The sequence below is a fragment of the Blennius ocellaris genome (assembly GCF_963422515.1).
Source record: "Blennius ocellaris genome assembly, chromosome: 5".
NCBI lineage: Eukaryota > Metazoa > Chordata > Actinopteri > Blenniiformes > Blenniidae > Blennius > Blennius ocellaris.
In genome coordinates this window covers 18,888,752-18,905,164 of record NC_137654.1, presented here as the reverse complement: position 1 = coordinate 18,905,164, position 16,413 = coordinate 18,888,752, and the positions used below count along the sequence as shown (strand labels likewise).

Below are 16,413 nucleotides of genomic sequence, written 5' to 3'. Positions count from 1 at the left end.
TCTGTATTATTAAATACGCGATAATACTCACAGTTGGTTGAAGTTTCACATAGGAGCGTGGCAGAGTTTATTTATTGTTTTGATTTTTTTTTTTATCATTATTTTCCTCCGATGGGCCCGCATCAGAAAACCGCGGGAAGCTAGTGAGATGAGATCGCGAGGACAGCGCGCTTGCGTCATTAACGTCCGACCAGAGACCCGAGGAGTATGTAAAAATGGGGAGTGCAGCAAAACTCCCCGAAGACAAAGCCTGGAGTCTGTGAGGAAATCACAAGTCTGGAGATTTGTCACAACCCCATCACCTATGAATAATTTAGGGTCACTAATTAACCTCATGTGATTGTTTTTAGTCCACTATAGATTGTTACTGTCGGCTGCTGATGTATTTTCTTTATAACTGTGATTAATTGCAGTTTTAAAAAGCGTGGACAATGACTTGAACATTGTCACTAAGAATAAAACACAACATATTGTTTCATGTGCAAGATTTTCAAATTTATTGAAAAGTATTTTAATATTTTCATGTATTTGCTTGAAACATTTTGTTCAGTAACAATTATTCTGAGAATACACGTCAAAAAAGTTGAGCATCAAATACTTTAGTTTATAAAACATTTTCATGTAAAAAAAATACAGTTCAATAAAAATATTGGATGTGCATTATTTCAGTTTTAAATATGTTTTGGACGAAACCTCCAGCCCTCGGTGAAGTGCGTTTATTAAGTTATTTTTAATAGCTAAAAAAATACAAACAATTCATCTGCAATTAAAACAAAACAAGTTAGCATCAGATGTGAGAGTGCTATTGTAAATAACTGGTGAAAATTGCCAACAATTCAAAGCAGACATTATATGTCATTATGCTGTTTTTTTCATAGATATTACTGACAGCTGTCATACAGTGCTTCATATCTATGCCTTCTACCGTTAATTGTGCATCCTAAATGAAATGAACCATGCTATCCTCACATTCTTTAGGCACAGCGAGTTTGTAAATTTGGCAAACTAATTTATAATTCTCCCCATCATTGTTGTCCCAGTACTCAGCTCCACAGACTTTGTACTGAATCGCAAACTCTAACATGGCTCCTGGTTGCAGGAAAGGAGGGACAGGCAGATGAAAACGAAATGTATCACAGCTTAACTGCTCCCGTCCTTCGTCAAAGCTTTTGATGATGGTGGACACCCAAGAAGCCTTAGCTTCTGCAGAGCTTTTCCACGCTGTGAAGGAGTAACGAGCTGTGACATCTTTCTCAAAGTCCAAATTGAGGACCTGTGTGATTCCAATGACCCCCAGTTCAAAACACAGCACTCTCTCCAAACACACTCTCTGCTCATGGAGACGATGCAGAAATCCTGGCTGGTCGCCAGGCTGTTGGGCAAAAACTGGTTCTAAATATGGCAAGCAGATTTCCAGATGTTGCCCATCTGCCATCTCGGCACCCATCAACAATCTGAAGGCAACGTGATGTGGCACAAGTGGATCCTCTCCTGATTTAAAAACCTTGATGTCTTCCAGGTCAAGTCCCAAAGAGTCAACAAAGCGCACACCCACATGCCTGCATTGTTTTCTTTTCTGTGTGGCAGAAGGCAGAGAGTGTGACCTTTGTCGAATGATGGGTTTGGGTGTGGGCTCACAGGAGAGGCTGCGGTGCAATTCCTTTTTATTTCGCACAGACACTCTGGGACTCGGGGGACGGATTGGAACAGGCTTCCTCTCTGCATTTGGTTTATCAGCGCCAAGCATTTCAGTCAGGTTGATCGTAATCCGTGGCCTGGAGACCCTGCTGCAGCTTGGCATTGGCTGCTCAGAATTTGAAGAGGGGATCCCTTCAGGTCCTATAAACCACCTTTTATCCATGTTTTGCAGGATGTGGTGCTCTGCTCACCTGAGAAGAAAATTTAACATGACAATCGTCACATTCAGTTTTTAACTTCAGTCTTATTATGAGTATGTTTACATCACTGCAACATTGAGGATTATTCTAAGTAAAAATTGTTGTCCTGTAACTTTGGCAACAACACTTTGAATACAAATACTGTAGTCACAATTCTAACGAGTACGCGTGGTCTCAGTGTTTACGTGCTGTGTGTGAATACATAAAGCAAGTGTGTCCAACCGCGGTCCTCGAGGGCTCCTGTCCTGCATGTTTTAGCTTTCTCCCAGTTGCAACACACTTGATTGCAATGAGGGGTTCGTTATTGGGCTTTTTCACAACTTTGGTGATAATATCACCATTAGATCCAGCTATGCTGAAGCAGGCAAGGATCTAAAACATGCAGGACCGGAGCCATCGAGGACCGGGATTGGACACTCCTGACGGACAGCATTGAACAGCTGCAGTGCCATAAAACAAACACAGATAATCACTTCATCTCACCATGTAAATCCAGGAAACGTCGGTTGCAGCCAAGCTGCAGCGTGTGGCCTAACCGGGGTCCTCCATTTGAAGTATTATTTATCTAAGCGTGACAAAGTCCTCGGTATCCTTGTGACCCGTATCCCTATCCGTCCGACCCACATACATGTCCCCTCCTGCGTCAAGTCGTTGGAGATCGTCTAACATGCGCGCAGTTCACAGGAAACTACACACGGAGCATGTCACATGGGTGATTGAGTAAATTTCATTTAAATAGTTACATTTACTTCCATTATTGTCTTCGCTATTTTCCTTGATACGGTGTTGGAAGTTGCCCGAAATATTATGCATTGTTCGGTAACTTCAGGTGCAGTATTTAAAGCGAATTTTGTAGTATTATTAAAGCGCGATCGGCAAAGACGAACTTCAAATCCCAGAATGCATCGCGCTGACGCTGGCTTCGACACCAGCAGCGAGCCAGTCAGTCGCAGGTAAACAAACCTATCTGGCTGGGACTGCGAACCAAACAAAGCGCCGTCCGACCGCCCTCCGTATGTAATGGCGAGAAGGATGACAGACGAGGAAAATACACGTCTACTGTCACCACTCAACTAAAATTGCTTTTGCTGCGGTGTTGTTGGACATCAGTAGGTCGACGTGCTTTTTAGCCTGCAGCGAAGGAGACACAGACCTCTGCGCATGATGCATTGCAGCACTTTGGAGAAAATGGGTGTTTTTAGTCTCATCCTTAGACTAGAGTATCCGATCCGAGATGTCGGTTGGGTTCTTTAGCCACCGTGTGATTTAACTTGTGCATGACTCAGAACAGCATCTCCTCTGGTGGAACATGGGGCCCATCATGCAGGAACGCACAGCATCCACGGCACTGAAGCGCGTCGTTTCCAAAGAGAAGATCCGGGCAAAAAATACAGAAAACAGCGGGCCAGTAACCAGGTAGGCCTTGTTTTACAGACCCATGCTAAAGATATATTTATGCATCATGCGTTTTGTTGCAGAGATATGTTAGCGGCGAGTCTGTTAAACAGTCGCGTTTCCATAGTTCAAAGAAAGGCAACAAAACGAAGAAGGTGGTTGGACAGATGAAAAATGCCCCCCCAGGACCGGGTCAGGATAAGGACACAGTAACAACAATGCACAGGGTATGTTACTGACTCTCCTGTACAATACACAGTCATTTTATGACCTTGTTTTTTTTTTACAGGGTATATTTAAGGCACAGTCTTGTTGCAGCAGGTGTTTTTGGCTCTGTGCTCAAGATTTACATATTCAACTCATTCTCAAAATAATCTTACAGGGTGCCCAGTCAAAAGGTGTCAGAGTAAAGTCAAGCAGTGTAAAGAATACAAGCAAAGTCTCCAGGTAAGAAGAAACAGGAAGTTCACGTTCTCTCAAAATGGTTGGCTTCAGATTCAGTCACTCCCTAAATCTACAGTATTTTGTTTGTTTGTTTGTTTTTTATTTTCATGAAGTAATCTGTGTTGTTACAGCCCGGAAGAAGAAGGAGATTTGAGACCTCAGCTCCGCAAGCACTCGTACACACACAGGAAAGAGGAAAAACGAGAACATCAGCGGTTGTCACAATGCAGCAGCGATATACTCCAAAATCGTGGGGCAATGGGGAAAAACAGACGCGCCCTGTCGCTGCCTCTCAGTCCAATATCAGGATTACGACAAATGCCGAATCACCCGCTTACACACTCTCCAGCTCCGACCCCGGAGGCACTTCAGCAGCACTACAACAACAAGGAGGATGATACTGACAGTGCCAGTGACCTGTCAGACTCAGAAAGGCTGCCTGTACTGCCATCCCCATGCACCCCTTGCACCCCACCTCATCTTAACCTCCGGGCTGAGATCATCAACACAAATGACTTCCCCCCGGACATTCCAGGGCCTCATGGGACAGGAGTGGGTGATGAAGATGGGAATGAAAAACCCACCTACTGCTATCCGGAATTTCTGCCCCCTCCCTTCAACAGCTGGAGCTTGAGACAACTGGCAGTGTTTCTCCACACAGAGGGCCGAGGAGCCCCCCGGCCAAAGCCTGTAGGGCCCCTAGAGAAGTACCTGGAGAGGCTACTGCAGCTGGAGTGGCTGCAGATCCAAACAGTCCAGGCGGAGAACAGTCGCCCACCTGGAAGCCGTCCGAGGCCACAGGGTTTCCCCTCCGCCACGGCTCCTCACCCGCCCAGGCCTCACACGGCTCCACCCTCACGACTCAACTCCCCGAAAGGGCTGCGACACAGCCAGCGAGCCTTCCCATTTGCACCCGTCAACAACCCTCCATCACCAGCCTCAGCGTCAGCCCAGCAACAGCTCTCCCGCTTTCCAGTTTGTCCCCACTGTCATATTCGCTACCCTTTGTGTAATGGAAGCTGCTCTGCCTACGCCTACCAGCGCCACTCACGGCTCAGCCCACTGCTCGAGCGTAAACCCCGACCAGGAGTGACGGCGAAGAGGAGCAGCAGTGAGACCCGAGCACCTTCCACAGAGGGCAGGAGCCCAGGAGCACAAGGTGGAAGTGTAGGAGGGGCCCAGACCCCCGTGAGCCCCCCTGCTGGACGGAGTCATCTCAGACACATGCAGGCTGCAGGCAACTCGCGAAAGCAAGCCCAGGAATCGAGCAACAACCAAAGCTGCAGAGGCCAGGTGAGGAAGAGCCGCGTCAGAGCCAACTCTGAGACGGAGGTCAAAAAGGAACCCGGGAGCAGTAAGGCAGCTGGTCCAGACAAACGTGTTATTGCTGCAAGTAAGAAAGAGATCCCCACTTCCAGGCGAGAGGAGAAGGACTGGCAGAGGACGGAGGCAGCAGGTCAGGCCTCGAAAACTACCCTAAAAAGAGTTGCTAAAGAGCCATCATCTCTCTCCAAACCCTCACTTAGTAGTAAGCAGAATGGCAAAACAAAAAATGTGCACTTTGTTGCAAAGTAACCCCTACAAACCTTGCAGTGTAGTGCTTTATTTAGAGGTTACTTGGTATAGGAGCCTGAAACTATGCTTGCTTTCTATGTAATCTGTGTAATACTAACATGTCGTAACTGTTGTACAGCAATCAAAACCAGTGGTGAACAGCCTCATAAAGGTTCTAATTAGCAGGAATAGAGCAGCTACAATGCAGATAAAACAGCTAAGACTAATGTGAAACTTCAAATAGAACAGACATTTCATTGAAAATGTACAGCTGTAGTCATAATGCTGGACCGTGTTTTAACAGAAGGCTCATTGTGAACCCAAATACTGCTAGGATTCTAAAAAAAATAGAAAAAAGGAAGAAGCAGCTTTTATGTGAATCTAAACTATTGCACTGCACTGTCACCTCAATATTCTACTGATAGTAAAATAGACATAACATAGACATCAACTGTACTGCTGGATAGTTTCAGCATAAGTATTCCATAGTGAAGTTCAATTCAGGTCATTGCATTTTTAGTCATCCAATATGCCATTAGCAGTAATAGTGCAATTTTGAATGTATTTATTTTCAATGCAATTGTTTTACTTGATGTTGCTTTATAACTTTTTTTTTTTTTTTTTTTGGGGTGCCTCATCTTTTCAATCAATTTTTAAACGAAAGCATCTTCGGCCGAGAAGACAGAGGCACAGTAAGTGGTGAGGTACGGTGTTACTGTAGTTAGTTTCACGTGTGTTTGTGCTTTGCTTTTTACACTTTTGGTTCCAAGGGCTTTTCATGTTTGAACAGCTTGAATTGTCGTCTACGATGAAATACTGTATTTTGCATAGAGCTGAGCTCTTCTTATCATTGAAGATGGTGTAATGTTTGCTACGAATGTAAATGGATATTTTTCCAGATTTTATATACCATAGTTATATTTATGAGAAGTGTTGTGATTGACTTGTACCCATCATTGTCATTGTTATGTTTACATTATGCACAAAAATAATTATTTGGTTAAAAGACCTGAATGTGTCTGTATGTCTACTATAATGTCATTTCCATCATGCAGCATTTCCAGGCTGTAACATGTTAATGTTTTACATATCACCGTCCTAATCCACTGCATACTTGATGTCTTTGGGTCACTGTTTTTACATTGGAGTGTTTTATCAGTTTGTTGTGATTTACCATCTGCACTTGATTTATATATATTTAAAAAACACTACATCAATCTAATAGTGATGTATATTCTGATTGCACCTCCTAACAAGATTATTCATGTAGAGTATCAAAGCCATAAGGGGTGGGGAATTGTAATGTTATTATAAATGTGTACATTACGTCAAACATGCACGCAGAAAGATTGTGGTATGTATTTTCTCAGTGTTGAATGCAAGTATTTGTAAGGCATAGAAATAAATGTTTTGCACACAAGGGGCATTTAGTAATTTTTTTTATTTTCTTTTGGAAGACTTGAAAAAAGTAATACCCATACTATCTTAATCCCGACACATGGCGACAGATAACTAGTTATAGACCTTATATAAAGTTTGAAAACAAGTGTTGGGTCTTGAGCTTGAGTGGGGTGGAATTTACAAATGACTCTACCACGCAAGATGCTGATGCGTTGCCCTTGTAAAAAAAATGGTCACTGAAAGCAGCTAAAAAAATAAAATAAAATTAGCCATGCTATGTCTGAAATAATTGAAATTATAAAGTAATTGTGGCTTTAATAAACCATATATTTATTATTGTCCTATTTATTGCATTTTTTTCTTTTCTTTTATTAAACTGACTATGTAATAAAACCTCAGAAACACAAACAAATTTCTAAATAGCACTTATGTGAAAAAAGACTTAGTGGGGAAAAGTTAAACGCATGAAAATCAGTATTTTCATTCATGCAAAAGCCTTGGAGCTGATGAGGAGGCACTTATTAAAGTTTTCCAAAAATGTAGAAACATTACAATTTTAAGGCATTTTTTAATTTCTTTTTAAAAAATAACTTCCATATTTGATTTTGAGAGCATGCTGGGATGTAATCACTTTCTCCTATGGTAATACTAATGTTTTATCAGGTGTTCATGCTGAGTGAAGTCCGTACACACCCAATACATGCCCAGCTAAAGCCTTGCACATCAAACACTGTGGCAGATGTGTCAACATTTCCAACAATATTAAATCTTCTTCAGGAATGGGAAGGGCTTTAACAGCTGGCGAAGCTGCTTCTCCCTGTCATTCACACACCCTGCAACAAAGGACAGGCATATATTTGCACCGTTTAGTAATAATCAGATAAGAAAGACATCATCATGCTTTATATTTATCTGATGAGTTCACTTGTATAACCTTGACATTAAAACTCCGGATCCTAAATGTGCTCAAAATGTCAGAGTAACAGCACCTTTAGGGTACCTAAGTGTGTGTTGGCAGTGAAACACAAACTTCCAAGTATCTGGTGGTTGACATCTTCTCTATAGACAGGCCCATCATTCCACATGAGGTCATAGCCACCCACCCTTTTCTCCTTGCCAGTCAGCCTAATAACGAGAGACATTCATAACATCAAAGAAATGGAGGGAGAAGGAAACACTAAATCATTGCACTCTTGTGATCTGGAGAAATTGTATTTGGTTGTTAGTCGTAATGACACAAGTCTGTCAATATGTTTCTCAAAAAGGCCCTTTCAAATCAAGCTTTTCAACTTTGATCTATATTATATTCTAAGCTCAAAGGAAATTACTTGCACTGTCTGAGAAATGCTTGCATAGTGTTCCATGATGACAGAAAAAAGAAAAGCAAACACATGTTGGAAAAAAGGAGGCGTTTACCTTCCCTCCATATCGACAACGTTCAGAGTGTCTTCCAACAGTCTGTACTTCATTTCATAATCTTCCTGAGTGCTGGGGGTGTGTGATGGGGATGCGTTCACCTCAATTAACCACCTGATCAGAGAAGGAAGGTAATGACATTTTATACCTTCGTTTAAGCGCAAGCCTGTTTTTTTCATATAGGCGAAGATGCATTTTGTTAACCTGCACACTACCATGTACTGCAGCACTCACGGTTTGAGGTTCTGGTCTAGTAGAATGTCATAACCATAGAGCTCGAAGCAGTGTTTGTCATTTATAATGACCTTTTGGACACTCAGTAGACTGCGGACAAAGATGTTGTCCATCTCTTGAAACAAGTTTTCAACCATCTTCCAGCCGTGTTTTGCAGTCAGGTATCGTCGGAACTGTTGCATCTGCCACTTACATCCCTGTTTAGAGGTGGATGAAACCATAGAGGAGTGAAAATGTGATCTCACCACTTTAAACTGAGATATTGAAGAAAACTCAGAAAACTTGATTATCAGGCCATGGGCCAGACCCCCCCCCCCCCCCCTGAAAACCACTGGTCGGTATCACTCATATGGATTAAGGCTCAATAGCGATTTTTAACAAGATACACTGTATGTACCGGTACCCAGAAAAATATTGTTGTTTTGAGGTTCTTGTGTAACTTACCTTTTCAGGATCATAGTCAGGGCCTGTTTTTTGAACAGACACATTGGTGAGGTGCATATCTGAAAAAGGTACTGAGGAGAATTTCAGACACTTTGTTTTGCGAATTTGGAAATAAATTAAATCAGGAATGGCTTCAACAGAAAGTCAAGTGTAGCTTTTTGAGAGAACTATTCCAAAAGCAAAAAAATAAATAAAACGTGAATAAAAACATTTTATCCATAAAATCATGCTGTACACTGCCACGTGAGTACATCAACCATCAGATGAAAGCTGAGAGACTTTCACCAAGTCAGAAGTCAGGATACATTTGTCATCAATAGTGCTGAGAGAGAAACGGGTGCTTGAGATGCGTGCAAATCCATCTCGATACAGCCAGGCCTTCAAGGGAACATACTGAAATCCAAAACACGCACGCACACACATACACACACACACACACACACACACACACACACACACACACACACACACACACACGCACACACAGATATTGGCAGGCAGCAACATTTACATTCATATTAACTACTGCAAATTGCACATTTTGTGTTCCTACTGATGTAACCAGCACATAGACTCGCAGGTCAAACTTCCTGCCTGTGGAGAAAAAGACATAAAAACACAATATTTGTCATTTTCAGAATAGTTTTATTCATCACTTTAAAAGTTAATTTCTCTCTCTCTCTCTTGTTTTTTTGGGGGTTTTTTTTCTTTACCATTAAGTAGGTAGGGGTTCTCTATATAGCGCTGGGCCACGTAGTGTTCCACTTGAGCACCATCTTTCTGTTCCTCCGAACGGGAGCCATCCTGTACAAGCACGGTTTTTTTCAATCCCACCGGATGGTCCAGTATGTACGATGTTTCTTTTTACAAATTTAACTTCCTTGATTAAACAAACCTTTTTCCATTCCATAATGTCTTTCAATTTCCTGAACAGAAAAATGCCTTTGCCTTGAGACTTTGCCACCTAAATAAACATACACATTTTCATAAACTCTGCGAGAGGTGCTGGATAATTTCATTTTTGTTTCTGGGGTCATCAAAATACTGCTAGAAAGGATCCTGTGGGATTATTTGATCTCACCGGTTTCATGATCCAGGTGCTCCCCGGGCTCCTGTTGAACTCCTCTACAAATAGATGGTACTCACTGGGCAGTGCAAAAGTACAGGGGAAGAAGTCACATTTAGATGCCTCCGTACAGCCCAGATCCCTCTCGAGGGTTTTCTGATATCTTTTGAGGTTTTTCACCAAGAGATTTTTGCGCGTCAGCTGTAACGTGAAACAGAAAAACACAGAATTTAACTTTTTTTTTATTGCTGTTGAACTTTTCCTCCTTGTAGTTTCACACCAAGCTCCCTCACCTCATAATGATTACGAAAGTGGTTTATCCTCACATGCTCCTCCATGTATGTGTGATCGAAGTTCTCCCTGACCCAGGTCACATCGCACCAGTAGAAGTCCCACTCTCCGTCACTGTGAGAACGAGGCGTGATATCACTGGATACATGTTTGGCTAACATTTTTCAAACATTTATCCAGTGTGAAAATGTGGTGAGAAGAAAAACACACTAATGCATTCGCTGTGCATGACTATCCAAACACGTTCTGATTCAACATGCATCCAGCCACCCGGCTCTTTGCTGAATATCACTTTTCAATCAAATTCAACCAACTCACTCTTTCACTTCAACCCAATTTGGTCTTTGGCGCAGGACATTTTGTATGGTGCTGAGAAATCCACATTTGTAGCGCACACAACTTCTTCCCTCTCTGAAAATACGATGTAAGGCAGTCAAGATTTTTTTTGAGTAACATATCCAGAAAACACAAGGCACAAAAGAAAGAAATGGAAAACAAAGTTGATACTTATGGAAATCCTCGTGTGATTACCAGTACTTACTATTGTGATTATTTCTGAAAATTAGAACCAATAGTAATAAAACACTTACCTGTCCTCACCTTTGCCATGGTCACATGGACCTCTATATCCAGATGCCTGTAAAGTAAAAACAAAAAGAGGTTATCTCAAACATCTTCAATACACAACTTTAAAACATGTCAGCAACAGAGGAGCCAAAAAAAGCCTCAATACTTCTCTTGGGTATCATACAAATAGTAGTGTTACCTATAAAGAATAAAAGGATAAACTCAGTCAACGTTTTTTTAATCGCTTTTTTAAAATAAGTTGATTTGTTTTACCTTATGCTTTGACCTGGATGAGTCCTCCATTAAGAAACAAATGATGGCATTACCGTGTATATACAGATTAGTATATTTGTTTTATATATCTGTAAATCTTAATAAAAGCAGCTGAAACAGAACAGACGTCCACAGCGAAAGCCAGACAGTGTGCACTATCAATTTTTGGCACAACACCGGCCTAAATGTTATGGTATTCTCTGTGGGCAGCTTGTTGTCATGGTGACCATTAAACACAGGACTGTCCCATCATGCTTTCCGTAGACTGCGGGAGCCTGCGAGAATAACTCAATTGCAATACAACCTAAAAAAAACAACCTTGTGACAACTATCACTTTGATAAGCTGTAGCTTATAAGTACGAAGTCACTGTTTAAGTGTTGATGGGGCCATTTTGAATGCCTTTGCCTTAGAGAGTCTTTTTTTAAACGTAATGCAAGTGTGATACGTTTACCACTACATGGCGCCAAATCTCATTTAACAGACTTGAATGGCGCTCAACGTTGCAGCGAAATGATTTTTTTCTGATACATTTTCATACTGAATTAAAAAAAAAAAAAAAAAAAAAACCTACTGTGGCAGTCAGTTTGAATTTCACATAATTTTCTCCCCTACTCTGTTGACCAAGCAGGAAGTGTATGAAAATTGATGACAAGGAGCGCAAAATTCCTATTAAACGGATAACAATAATTTTAGGATCGGAATGGGCCCTCTAAACGTGCCATCTGTCATATCTGAATGCAGCAACAATGATCAAATTAAAAAATAACGAAATTGAAACTTGAACACCTTGTGTTCAGTCGATACCTGAATACACAGAAGCCTGCTGTTTGTACATTCAAAATCCGATAGCCAAACATGCCTAAGGGAAAAATGGCCCGGCACTCAGGAGATCTACTGTGACAAGAGGATTATATAAGCAAACTGTCTGAGGTACAAAACCTGGCTCATATGACATCTTTGATTCTTTGCAGCTATGATCACAAACCATATCATTGAGAAAACATACTACCTTGCATATTTATCCCCTAATGGGAACTCGATTGTATATAATATGTTTATGTTTCTCCATGATAGGAGCCAGTCTGGTAGCATGCATTACTTCCCTCAATAACATTTACAAGCACGTGTCATATTGGATTTTTTTCTTTTGTGTGATGAAATCACAAGCAGGGTTTAAAACTGCATCCTATTACTAAACCCCAACCAATAACTAGTGAATAAAACTACGTACATTTGTTGCTTTTAACACCTTTGTCTCAATAATGAAGAATCTCAAGAATGTTCACCACCTGATTGAGATTCTTCTGGCAAGTTAAATAAATGGTAAGATTGCCATATTTTACAGAGATTAGTGTATTTTCCTTCCATTGCCACCCACAACTAAAGAAACAACCAACTACACTTCTATGAGTGACCACGTGTACAAGCTAGAGTGAAGCAGACTTTAAGTTGAATTTTTGCTGTATGTATGACAGACTATAATAAAAGTTCACATGGGTATTCATTAAGATTGTTCTGTCAGTCCAGAAAACCTCCCCTCCTCCCCACCCCCAGCTACAATGACAAGCTTTGGCATTATCCCTATTTGGGTAATTCTGTCATCCTTTTGAAATTACTGTCATTATTCAAGTGTGTGCGTGTGTGATGGTGTGTCTTGGCTGCTCCTCTCTGGGGCTGCCACACAACAAAACATGTGAGTTACATGTTCATTTTGACTCAAGATTTAGAACTAAGGCCCTTCCTGACACAACCTGAGTGGTTGGAGATTATGGTGGTTGGAAATTATGGTGGTTGCTTAGGGACCCACAGTGATAACCTGTTGGCAGAAGAATCAAATCAGCAAACGTCTCTTCACAAGCTTACTTCCTCAACCTCGAGGCCTCCACGGATTCGAAATCTGAATTAAGACTTTGTGTTATCATGTAAGAAATTGAGTATTATTTTTTATTAATAGTGAAGGTGAAGAAAAGAACAAAATTGTTCACAATGGTAATAGTCTTTTGAAATCCACATCAGATGACATACATTTTCTTGTACACTTGGTCAGCCTGGATGATATGAATATTTATTTCCCAAGTATCAATGAGAGTTCCCATCTCTTCTTGATCAACTGTAGACAATACATGGTCCTGGCTGAAATAAAAAAAGAATGTGAGTGGAACACAACCATAAGTAGTGATATCAATAACAGACTTCATTTTGATATGTACAGGAGATTCTGCGGTCCTCAAGTATGTATTTTCTCTCAAAATGGAGCTTCCACATTTATTGAAATCACTCATAGGCATAAAACCTCTGGTTTCAAACAAAGGCCAACTTCTCAACAACTTCTTATTTCGAGTCAAATTCCCATCATTTATGTCAGTTTAAAATTATTTTGGTTTGGCAACCGACCCTCCTGAGATTTTCTATCAGCTTCCACTAGCCATATGAATTATACCCATAATTGTGGCTCTCCGGGGATGTTTCATTCCATATGCATAATAGCTCCAATGATCACCAGTATAATGGAATAGAAATTGTTTAAAAAGAGAATCAGCCCACAAAGAGGTTGAATCTTGTTTATTGTGGATATGAAGTGAAATACCAACTTTATTGTTCAATTTTATATGTCATTTTAAATAATAATAATAAAAAGAATCTTTCTCCAACATGCCTCCCGGCACTGGCACAGTTTGACAGTAGTGAATTTATCATGCTGTGGGTTTGAATTTCACTGGAAGATGGAGCATCTTCCAGGTCATACAATTTCCAGTGTGAGATAATCACCGGAGTGAGAGAATCGTGGACTCCACAAAAACAACAGCACATGAAGGAAATCTGTGGGGTTGGGGGAATTATATGCTTTTCATTTGAGGGGTATCGACTTGACTTTACTCTGCTAATCCTCACCTTGGCAAGATGTTCTGTTTGGGGGAGGAAGCTCAGCTCAGCTATAGACTTTCCTGCGGGGCTATATGGTGAACCGCTTCAAACGTCTTTCCACAGGATGTGTCGAGGGAAAACCTCCAGTCTGTCACTGGTTCAGGTCAAGAAGGCAAAGGTAAAAGGAATAACTGCTGACAGTCATGACTGTGCTACAGGAGAAATGAAAGTCTAGCTGTGTGTTATGTAATAAAGTTAGTCTTCTTTTCATGCCCAGGTAAGTTTTTTTTGTATTCAGTAAACCAAGCATCGGACACTGTTGAAACACAAAATTGCAAATAAAAAAACAACAAATCCTGAATGCCCCTAGGGGGGAGCTGAAGCCCAAAACAATGTCCCAACCACATAAATACATTTTTCAGTTTCCATATTACTGATAGATAATGGTTAGATAGCATGTTATTTGTAAAGGTTTCCTTTAATTATTTACAATATGTGAGTTTTGTAACTAAGAGAACAAACACTGGAAAATAGAAAGAAAATAAACAGCAGGTTGGTGCTCTTAGTCAAATCTAAATATGAACAAAGCAATGTTTTAATAACAAAACATTCCACTTCTATTTCAATTGCGTTTGTTCACTTTTTAAAACCATGTCATATCTTAAAAATCATACCGACCTAAGCAGTCTTGGTTGTCTGCGGTCTCTGATGTGTTAATGCCTGCTGTTTGTTATGTCATTGCTCAGTACGACACTCGAGTACTCCAGCACTCTCTTGAGTTTGCATGCCCTAAACCTTTTCTTATAAAACATCAAAATAGACCAAAAATGTCATGGCAAACTGGTAGACAAATGCTATGCCAAAGGTTTACCCTTTAATTTGTTTGTCCCAGTTCAAGAAAGTGAAGTAAAGGGTCCCTGCTGGAAAGACAGGTAAAATCAACGATTTACAAACAGATGTTAGCAGGCAGGAAGTTGACAAAAGATACATATATTTAAGAGGTGAAGCTGTATATACCGGTATGTCTTTTTGAGTCCAAGCAGGGAGGAAAACTAATATAACACTGGGAAAGAACAAAAAAGTTTTGATTAGGAAAGTTGGTATGTCTGTCTTCCAGGGTTTTATGTATGATGGTTCATTGCTCAACAACAAGAAGTAAATAACGTAAATACTGGAATATCTTCGATAATCTACTGAGAGTAAACAGAGTAAAATATTTAATCATATTGAAGCCTAAGTTTCCCATCCCAAATCCATATCTATTGCTTGAGAGCAATGCCAAACCATGGAGGATATATTTGTAGATGTCGTGCCATGCTTGTATAGTAAATAAGCAGCAGTGATCATACGAAATACCAGGTCCTAAAGTGCCTTCAAAGCAAAACCCTAAAGTGATACCTTGAAAATGTGCACTCTCTGTGTGACCGTGAAACCACACACAGTCAACTTTGTGATAGCATTCTGTCTCCATGACTCTGGTGAGGAGAAAGAAAACAGAATATGGTCCTGATTTACGTGGAATTCTCTCCATTTCCCAGCTCGGGGATTGTGCCAGAGAGCTGGGGTATGGCACAAAACATTGGCCTTGGGGAGTTTGGGAAGAAAACAGAGGCCTGTCATGAGTCAGACATATTGATATTTACTGAATGATTCCAATGAAAAGCCATTTTAGAGACTCAAGACATGTGAAAATCTTTTTTTTTTTTTTTTTTTTTATTAAATCAAGTTATATATTTGTTGTATGAAATCCTTTCAACTTCTAGTTGAAGAGGCCACATAAATTAAATGGATGTTTATTGTGCATACTCTATCTTAGTTCATATCTTAACAGCTATTTCTACCGACGATAGATACACATTAACTGTCGGACAAGAATATCAAATAAAACCCAGACAGATTATCAGATTAGAGGTTAATAATTGCTCACCGAGGCTTTTTTGGCTGTCTGCTGCTTGATTGCAATGATCGCTGTAGGAGGCAACTGGAAGTGCGAGGAAATTGGAGTTGGAGGCTCCATGAGGTAAGTTTGTTTTTATACCAGTAATCTGAGCATGACTGTAAGTGCCACTCCCACTCACCACTCATCTCCTTCTGGTCTCGTATGTTTGTTTTGTCTTTTCTTTCACCAGCGAACATATAAATGATTATCTTTCATGCCACTTTTCAAGGGCATCACTTACACAATATCTCACCTTAAAAACTTGAGCCTGATCATCAATGAATTACCCTAATGCGGTTGTCTTTCTCCCTTGTCTCTTTTATTCCACTTATAACTTCCAATTCCAACAGTTTTCAACATTTGACTGGCAGTAGTGCAAAGAACAGGTCTGGGACTGTTTCACACATGTATCTGATTGGCAGCTTCGCGTCAGTTCCAACCCTATGATTGACTTCTTGACATCAGTGTTTCACATTCCATTCATCAGCAGACACTTTATTTTGGTGAATCTGTATTTGACAGTGATTGTGTGACTGTTAGAATCAACAGCATTCTGACATGGACCTATAAGACATGTTTTTTTAGCAGTCAGGATGATCATCCTGTGCTTGGCCCACCTGCATG

General features: G+C 40.7%; 3 protein-coding genes across 3 annotated transcripts; 1 reads left to right on the top strand and 2 right to left on the bottom strand.

Annotated features, from left to right (window-relative positions):
- Nucleotides 1-480: 480 nt before the first annotated feature.
- Nucleotides 481-2,539, bottom strand: ppp1r3da (protein phosphatase 1, regulatory subunit 3Da). The gene is made up of 2 exons (XM_080497110.1): nucleotides 2,382-2,539; nucleotides 481-1,889 (listed from the first exon to the last, which is right to left on the bottom strand). The coding sequence occupies exon 2, from the start codon at nucleotides 1,859-1,861 to the stop codon at nucleotides 941-943; it is 921 nt and encodes a 306-aa protein (XP_080353236.1). The 5' UTR covers nucleotides 1,862-1,889; nucleotides 2,382-2,539; the 3' UTR covers nucleotides 481-940.
- Nucleotides 2,540-2,890: 351 nt separating this feature from the next.
- fam217ba (family with sequence similarity 217 member Ba) lies at nucleotides 2,891-6,617 on the top strand. Its single transcript, XM_080497039.1, has 4 exons — nucleotides 2,891-3,314; nucleotides 3,421-3,520; nucleotides 3,676-3,740; nucleotides 3,869-6,617. The coding sequence occupies exons 1-4, from the start codon at nucleotides 3,208-3,210 to the stop codon at nucleotides 5,310-5,312; spliced, it is 1,716 nt and encodes a 571-aa protein (XP_080353165.1). The 5' UTR covers nucleotides 2,891-3,207; the 3' UTR covers nucleotides 5,313-6,617.
- Nucleotides 6,618-7,454: 837 nt separating this feature from the next.
- ttll9 (tubulin tyrosine ligase-like family, member 9) lies at nucleotides 7,455-15,867 on the bottom strand (the record flags this gene model as incomplete). The annotated part of the gene is made up of 14 exons (XM_080496899.1): nucleotides 7,455-7,525; nucleotides 7,693-7,817; nucleotides 8,109-8,222; nucleotides 8,343-8,539; nucleotides 8,787-8,845; nucleotides 9,092-9,179; nucleotides 9,340-9,380; nucleotides 9,500-9,590; nucleotides 9,682-9,750; nucleotides 9,868-10,053; nucleotides 10,146-10,257; nucleotides 10,462-10,554; nucleotides 10,734-10,780; nucleotides 15,778-15,867. The coding sequence occupies 14 exons, from the start codon at nucleotides 15,865-15,867 to the stop codon at nucleotides 7,455-7,457; spliced, it is 1,383 nt and encodes a 460-aa protein (XP_080353025.1).
- Nucleotides 15,868-16,413: the final 546 nt, after the last annotated feature.